This window comes from Pteropus vampyrus, unplaced genomic scaffold, assembly GCF_000151845.1.
Source record: "Pteropus vampyrus isolate Shadow unplaced genomic scaffold, Pvam_2.0 Scaffold423, whole genome shotgun sequence".
Lineage (NCBI taxonomy): Eukaryota > Metazoa > Chordata > Mammalia > Chiroptera > Pteropodidae > Pteropus > Pteropus vampyrus.
This window is the reverse complement of record NW_011889204.1, coordinates 623117-632021: the sequence shown is the minus strand read 5'-3', so window position 1 is coordinate 632021 and position 8905 is coordinate 623117. Positions and strand designations below refer to the sequence as shown.

Here is an 8905-nt window from a genome sequence, read left to right as displayed (position 1 = left end):
CCATCCAACTCTTTGCCGACTCCCGGTTCTGGGTAATGCTCAAGATCTTTGAAGGTAATTATCTCCTGGATGTGATTTTATTGTAAATAAATAACTCACTGATTTGGAAAACAGAGTGCACACACCAAAGAAACTGTGCAGATCCCAGTAAACAGATGGAAAATACCATCTGGACGGACAGTGGGCTGTGTTGTAGGGACTATAGGTATTTGAAAATACTGCTTCTGTCAACAGTCCCTCTCTGGAAAGGCATATGGAGGAAGACCAATGCAGCAGAGTGTGGATACAGGATAGGCAAAGAAATGGCTATTTGCCATTCGTCTGTTGCCCGTTTGGATCAAACAAGTCCAGAAAATAAGCCAGAGACCAGCTTAATGAAAAGATGAACTGAAAACGCAACTGTAAAAATGACTCTTACTGTTGAATATCAAGTGTAAATGAGAGATTAGGGCCATACCATTAGAGTTCAACTAAAATTTAGTGAATGCCTACTTAAGTGCTCAGTTCTTTAACATAGATTATCTCAAGATACTAACAGCATCTACCTCATGGGGTAGTTGTGAGGAATGAGTACAGTCAGTCCCTGCGATTCTTAGCAGTGTCCACAGGGCGTAAGCCTGGAATTATTAGCCATTGTCATTTGATCCCTGCAGCCACCTGGAGGTGAACATTATTTCCTGTGCGCCAATAAGGACACCACTAAGGAACAAGATCAAGATCTGACCAAGTCCGCTATCCTCCCATTATTCGGTCTCGAAGAGCCCTCGAACTTTTAATTATAAAAAACATAAGGTAGAAAAGGAACTTAAGCTCTAGAGACAATCAAGCTATAAGCACCTTCCAAGGGATTTTCTGTGGAAAGTATGTGTTGTTTCATTTATGATGAAGATAGGGAGGTTGGGGAGGGGTCTTGGGACAGAGCCACAAGTTTCTTTGCCTAAGCTCATCTCTTCTCATCTCATGCGAGTTATAGATTTCAGAGACTCGTTCTTGCCTACGCACACACACACACACACACAGAAAAGCCAGAGTTCCCCAAGAGTAAAACCAGTTGAAGACCAGTCCTTAGCAGAAGCGTTTAGTCACTGCGCTGCAGGAGAGGAATAAGAAGACATTAGGCCTCTGGTGAAGGCAGCTCCAGAGAAGGCAGATAAATTAATCACCTCTTACGTGCTCATGGACTCTGCCCCGATTATTCTCTTAGAGCCCACTCATGGCTCTCACCATTCTTGACAATATAGGTAGTCAATGAATATGTGATCATATCTCATGTGCTAGAGTTATAATGCTGAGTAAGACTCAGGAGAAGGAAGATGGGCGAGTCGACTAGGCAACGGAAGATAATGTGGTGATCGAAACAGGAGGGACATATTGGGTGCTGGGACACGGGAAGACCTAGTCCAGCGCTGGTAGGGGACACTGGGGAGAGTTTCTTGGAGGAAGTCCCCACAAACTGAGACCTAAAGACCTGGAGAGAGAGGGAGGGGTGAAGAGGAAGGTACTTCAGGCAGAGGGAATGATATGTGCAAAGGCCAGGAGGCCATGGCAAGCCTGCATTTTTGGAGGAAATGCAAGTAGATTTGAGTGTGACTTGGAGTGGTAAAATGGGAGGCTGTAGAGGTGGCAGCAACTAAAGCTTTGTAATAGCTTCGTACAAAGTATTTGGGCATTATTCCATGAAGAACCACAGAGATTTTAAGCAGGAGACTAATGATTCCTATTTAAAAAGATTGGTTTTGGAGAATGGATTAAAGCGGGCCAAGTCTAGAGGCAGATAGACAAGTGCTTGAACTAGGGGCAGTAAACTGTGGGGAAAGGGGGTGCTGGACTGCAGAGGTATTTGAAAGGCTAAACATTGAGTCAAGGGCAAAGCCTGGGTTTCTGGTGTGGACCGGCCGATGGAGGTGTTGTCATTAGCCCCAAGGAGAACTAGAGGAGGCTGGACGCGCTTTGGATATACTGTTGTAAGTGACCGTGAGGCAGCCTAAATGGGGATGCCTAGTGAATGGCTGGATGTGCATCCCAGGAGCTCAGATGATGGGGATGGGAGGCGCGTGGGTTGGGAGTCACCAGCACAAAGACAGTGAATGACGGTACAGGATGAATGAAATTGCTTGGAGAGTGAGCAGACTGAGAACACCAAAGACCAAATTCTGAGAAGGCTGAGTTAAAAAGCAGAGGGAGTGGGACCTGTCAAAGAGCCCAAGTATCCCTGCACAAAGAAAGGCTCAAATACAAACATTTATTCAGTCTGTTAAACGAAGGGGAGGTCAGAGACAGGAGGAAAAGGACTTGCCAATAGAGGACAATCTGGTGATGGGCAGAGGGAGGGCGGTGGAGGGGTTGGGAGAACGCAGTGAAGGGCTAAAGAAGTACAAGTCAGTGGTTTAGACAGAGGGTCTCGGGGATGGGAAGCATGGTGTAGGGAATTCAGACAGCAGTAAGGTAATGGCTGTGTGTAGGACCAGGGGGAAGGTAATCAGCGGGACCATGTCATAAACTATATATAAACATCCAACCAATGTACTGTATACTTAAAACTAATTTTAAAAAAGCTAGCTAAAAAAAAAAAGCTAAAAAAAAAAAAAAAAAAGAGCCAGAACCATTTATCTGCAGATGGGGAGGAGAAAGGCGGGATTCCAGGATTAGGTCCAGCCCAAGAAATCGATTTCCTTCCATCTGTGCATCCCGCAGTGACATCATTTAGTAGTAATTGTTGCCATTCTCCCTTGTTTCTTCTATTGAATGTGCAAATTCTAGCTCCTACCCTGTCTTCATACATGACTACATTTCATCCAGTTCTATTGACTTCTTTGCTCCTTAAGTTTTCTATGCTATGCATATCCTAGGAAAGCTCCTAGGGATAAAAACCATCAGAAAAACAGATACAGTTTCATCATAATCTGATCCAAGTGTCCATTTTACTTTATTTTTTAGCTTGCATTTTTTTAAAGCTAGACCCTCAAGATTTAAGATACAAATTCTAAATTGTGCTGCCCACCAGGAACTAGTATTGACTGCTCCCTGAAATTCAGTCTGTTATTTTGGAAGGAATTTAATAACATTGGCCCGAGGCCAGCGAATGTCCCACCTCTCCCAGACTACTCAATTTTGGACAGTGACATCATTGAGAGACTTCTGTTTTTTAAACATTTCATATATTAAGGGAAATGTTAGAGACAAGTCTGTCTGAAATGCAAACAATGCTAAGATTGAACAGGAAGGACATGGCTAATGAGAGTTTAGGAAATGAGATCATCTCTTTTATAGAATCATCTGATATTGAGGAAACAAGGAATTTATAAAGGAGAGGATACAATAAAATTAACCAATGAGTGGAGCTGTCTTCTGGGATCAGTAACCTTTAGACCCGGACCTAACAACAAAGCTGTGGTAGATGAATGTATTAGCATTGATCTACCCAAGAGTTTGTTTCCTCTAATGGTTTTTGTTTTCTCAGACTCCGAAGGCTATATCCTAAATTAGGAAATGAAAGAGTAGAGTGTGGAACAAGGAACCATTCATGTATAAACGTTAGAAACTGCCCGCTTTAATTTTACACGATTGAAGACCAAGACACAGAAAACCCCCCAAACACCCAAATCTTGCTTATTGCCATGTCCCAGCAAATCAGAGAGATTGATTTCATGTGCCGGGAACCCAAGAAGGGGTAGTTGTCAGAATAACAAGCCAGCCTGCTTATTTCGAAAGCGCAGCGTCCAAGAAAGGCTTGTTAATATAGAAATCAAATTTGCACTTGTCAAAACTCATCAAATTGTACATACTTCAAATTTTTGCATTTTATTACATTTAAATTATACCTCAATTAAAAAATTATGAAAAGAGGAGGAAGAAAAAAAGGTACATTATCAGATTCTGTGGCTAAATGAAACTAATTTATGTCTTGTCCTTAACAAGGTCAAAAGCAGGAAACGATAAGCAAAGCTTATTGAAAAAAAAAAATGCTTCTGAATTGCCTAAACAGACTCCATTTCCCTAGGTTCATTAAAGAGACTTCACTGAGTGATGGGACCCCACACTCTCGATACCATTAAGAAAAATGAAAAGAATCCTTGGAGTGATAAACAAGGGTTGATTTTTTTCTCTCTCATTTTTTCTTTCTTATTTTTTCTATTACTTTTCAAAAAATCTATAAAATAGTCGAACTTTATCATCAATATGAAAGTCATGCATATTTGTCCTAGCAATCAAAGATTTAGCGCTTTGGGTTTAGGCATTTTATGGTGGGGGTGGGGGGGGGGAGGGAAAGGGTATTAGACGCATTTCTTTAAAATCCAGGCTGAAAAACAAATAAATAAAAAGTTCCTGTCCATCTGGAGATTTTAATATATTTATTTGAAAACCAAGTTCTGTGAAAGAGCACACTAGTCATACATCTTCTCTTCAACCAAAGAATCGAGGACAAGGTTCTTCAGGTCGGCACAGATGCGATGATACATGCAGTGAATAGCAGGTGTCAACACGAACTTCCTCACAGGCATTTGCAATATGAGCCTGGACCCTCTTCCTCAGATGAGCAATGACATCCTGGGGGAGGGAGGGAAGGGAAGATAGGCTCATTCTTTATTTTAAAAACATTCTTTATTATTCTTTTAAACTACTAGCTGTTTAAATCTAAAACTAGCCCCTAACTTTGCTTATGGAATCCCAATATGCAAGTTTGTGCTTGGATAGATTAGTTTTCACACTTCTATTGGACTGAATATTTTATTCCTTTGAAAACCAAATCTCCAACTAAAAGCTTCTAAGCCATCTTGCAGTTAACCGCCTTGAGGATGTAGTCAGGGGTTTTCAGTAAGACAGTGTGAAAGGCTGAAGGGGACTAAGGTGAGTCAGTTCTGCAGAGGGATGAGTGTGCTCGTGGTGTTAACACTGCTAGGTGCAAGCTGGGTAAACTCAGGAAACCATCAAGGGCTGAAAGAGAATTTTCAAGAGCAAGTTCAGATGGCAGTGAGTTAGTATAAATCTCTCTAAGGTCCAAACTGTCTCTGAGGCTTGAATATATTTTCCTACTGATGGCAGGGTTTCTGCCTTAATATATATCTGACATTGCTGCAAAAGCTTTCACTCATTGCTAGTCAGCGTACAACGTTCATGGTGCTAGATTTGCAACCTGACATTTAAATGTATTTTTCTTTTGTCCTAACGTAATAAATGATCCTGTTCTTATTTTCTTTAAAGAGTTGAATAAATTCATATTTGTCTGACAATGTACTTGTACTAGGGGGGAATTAAGAGAATCCTGATTATACATTTTATACGCATTTCAAATATGTAATGACCATTCAAAAAATGCACGAAGTATGACAATTTTGTTAAATTAGATTATTCCAATCTTTTGCATCTAAAGACCCCCTTTCAACAATGTTAGAACGCTGGCGCAGTGACGATCTTTTTCAACTGGACAAAGCTTTGTGTTATAGTGTGACTGACCCCAAAGTACCTATAAGCACTGTTTCCTATACCCATTAGATGTTCGACAGCTTCATTGAATAAGTGAATGTAAGGCTTTTAGTGCCGAAATTATTGCCAAAGGAAAGGGAGAGAGAAGAATCAGTGAAAAGCCTAGACCTGTGCTACTCAAAGTATAATCTACAAACCAGAGCTGGTCCATGAACTATCCACAACGAGGAGCTTGTATCGAAACGTAAATCGACTCCAACGCTGGGCCGACTGTCGACCTCTGGGGTGAGGGGGAAGTGAGGCTTTTTTTGATAAAAGCAGCACTGAGCGGATTCATGTTCTGGAGCAAGCTCTCTACCTCCTCATGGACTTAGGGAAACGGTGTGCAGACCAGATACTTTGAATAGTACTGGTGGTACACTATAGGGGAGAGAGCCGATGAAGAAAGGAAAAGTAGCTGGTGGTTATGATTGCACGGAAAGGTCAAAAAAGGGGGAAGTTTTAATACCCTTTAGGTAGGTAGGGATTAAGCACAGAAGCAAGAGAAAAGTGAGACAATGTTCCTACACGAAACAGTTGTGTAAAACATCTGTGAAGTACTGGCAAAGAGATTTCTCTTTACGTACGACTTTGTTCCACACATACCTCTGGTCCTTAATCATCAATATACTCAAATGGTTCTGGGGGTTCTGGCTCTTGTTCCTCCTCTTCGATTTTTGGGCCATGGGCTGCCACAGGTTCTACCAGCTCTTCAATGTCTTCGCTGGTATCCTTCAGAATGATGATGCCTCCAATGGAGAGCTGTCAACACAGAGCAGGGGATGAAGTGCCACAAGCTTCACTCCCGTTCCAGGTTACTCCAGAATCTAGAGTGAATTATTTGTTAAATGCTATCTTTAGACCACCTGAATGATTTGGAAGCAAAGAACGGATAGAACTATACTTTACCAGGTGAGAGTCAGGAAACCTGCGCATCTGCACCTGTGAGACGCTATGCTGGTGACTTAACCAGACTGTTCAACTGTAAGAAGGGGCTAAGATCTTCTCGATCTATTTTTTCAGGCTAGTCTGAGGCCTGAATGAGGAAAGCAATGTCAATGTGCCTTATGAAGGATAAAGGGTAACCGTAATCCTTAAGGAGTATTCGCAAACTTAACCAAGTGGCTCTGGGTGTTAGGTACTGTTCTATTTGGATGATGCATTCCAGTTTAAGAACAGTGTTTCCGAGTACTACCCTCAATCTGACTGCAGGGAGAGTGTTCGCTGTCCAAATACGCTGTTCTCCGATCATATTGAGTACTACGCTTTGCTACTCTATGTGTGGTCATGGACCATAGCATCATGATCACCTGGGAGCTTGTTAGAAATGCAGACAACCTGGCCCTATCCTAGATCTACAGAATCTGCATTTTTAACAAGATGTCCAAGTGATCTGCATGCACATTAAAGTTTGCGAAGCACACTAGACTAATAGATACTTTATTATTTGTAGGAAAGCTATAATTTTGGATGCAAAAGACAATCTATAAATGAAAAGTCAATATCTATAAATGAAAAGTCAATTTTTTTCTCCAGCAATTTCAGAATGATAGCCAGAACATAAATATCTGAGTTTTTTACTTTAATCTACAAATCCCTGCGCATTGACAATGAAGACACAGCAATTCTATTAAGCCCTCTCTCAAACATATTAGCAGAAGGTAAATTCAAACACCAAACGATTCACCCATCTCTGGTGTGCTAATCTTATTCTATTTGCTTGCCTGTGTTAAAGGAAATGGAAAGTTGCTTCTGTAATTAAATCAGTTGACAGTGGCAGGGCACATCTGGAAAAAACATATTTCTACCAAAGCACATTACTGGGAAGGAAAAGAAGCCCAAGACCATTAGTTAAATGGTTCACATGTGTATAAGCATCTCTGCAGTTCAACCTAATCTGATTTTGTACTCATCAGAACTCTGCCTTGCCACGCAATAAACCTGGTGCGCCTTCATGAATTCCTAAACTACTTTCCTTCTGTCAACACTCACATATCCATACATGTGAATCTAGAACTCCTTCCCTTAAAAAGAGTTTTGCTTTTCTTGAAGGGGAGCCATTTTACAAATAGACCCTGCTTTTACCACCAATATTTACCCAAGAGCAGTCAGAGTATTTGGCCAGTGTCCTAATCTCCCATGGCCTAAAAGTTTACTTTGTACCTTTTAAAGGACCAAATGGAAATGAATCTTCTACAAAACCGAAGAAAACACCCATGTTCACAAAAGGACTTCCTACATTTTGGAAACATATGACTCCAGGTTATAATTGTCCTATTTCATACTTAGGTGGAATGAAATAATCCAACTCAAATCCTGTAATATAATCAGCATATGGAAAGAGCTTTTTATAGCTGCATGGTTTAGGCTTATTTATAACTTTCTTCTATGTTAGCAAGTCCATATTCTCTAAACAGACAATAAGACATATGACATTGTTTTCTGAGAAGGCCTGTGACAATTGAAGACACAGGCTATGGAACATTTCCTGTTGCTAAGTACTCCACATGCTCTTTAAGACATCTTTTAAGATGTACAGAAGGCAGAGTGGGAATGCTATCCATTTTCAAAACTATGGTTGCCTTTCTCAAATGCAGTATCTGAGCAAGGGTCCAGTGATGCTGCCATTGAGGATATGGGAGTGAGTGAGGGGGCACTCCTTTCTTCACTGCGTACACACAGAGGCAGTCTTGTCGTTTCTTTTTCTTTGAGATACAATTCATAAAATGAATTCTTTTAAAGTATACGATTCAGTAGTTTTTAGTATATTCAAAATTGTGTGACCACCTCCACTGTCTAATTCAAGAACACATTCATCAATCTAGAAGAAACCCTGCATTCATTAACAGTCATTCTCCACTGCCCCTACTCCCAGCCCCTGGCAACCACTAATGTAACTTCAGCCTCTAAAGATTTGCCTATTCTGGACATTCATATAAACCATATGTGTGTGGCTTTTTGTGTGTGGCGTTTTTCACTTAGCATAATGTTGTCAATGTTCGCACATGTAGCATATATTAGTGCGTCGTTTCTTTTTTTGGCTGAATAACATTCCATTGCACACATCACATTTTGTTTATCCATTCACCAGTTTATAAACATTTGTTTTTAACTTTTCAACTATTATGTATAAAGCTGATATAAATACGAGAGTACAAGTTTTATGTGGACATAGTTTCCATTCTCTTGGGTACATATATACATAGGAGTGGAGCTGCTGGGTCATGCGATAGGTCTACACTTAACTTTTTGATAAACTACCATCTGGTTTCTGCAGAATCTGAAACAGTTTCTATTCCCATCATACTATACGAAGGTTCCAATTTCCAACATCTGTGCTAACTTTAATCTACAAATCTGTCTGTTCTTTTTGATTATAGCCATCCTATGATGTAGTATCTCCTTGTGGTTTTGATTTACATTTCCCTAATGACTAAGGAGG

General features: G+C 40.6%; 1 protein-coding gene across 1 annotated transcript in view; it reads right to left on the bottom strand.

Annotated features, from left to right (window-relative positions):
* Nucleotides 1-4333: 4333 nt before the first annotated feature.
* PSMD1 (proteasome 26S subunit, non-ATPase 1) overlaps nt 4334-8905 on the bottom strand; it is an 89272-nt gene continuing 84700 nt past the window's right edge. The window contains exons 23-24 of the mRNA XM_023523854.1: nt 6070-6225; nt 4334-4548 (exon numbers count right to left, since the gene is read on the bottom strand). Of these exons, the coding sequence (XP_023379622.1) occupies nt 6079-6225 (147 nt within the window). The 3' untranslated portion in view covers nt 4334-4548; nt 6070-6078. The remainder of the gene's footprint in view (nt 4549-6069; nt 6226-8905) is intronic.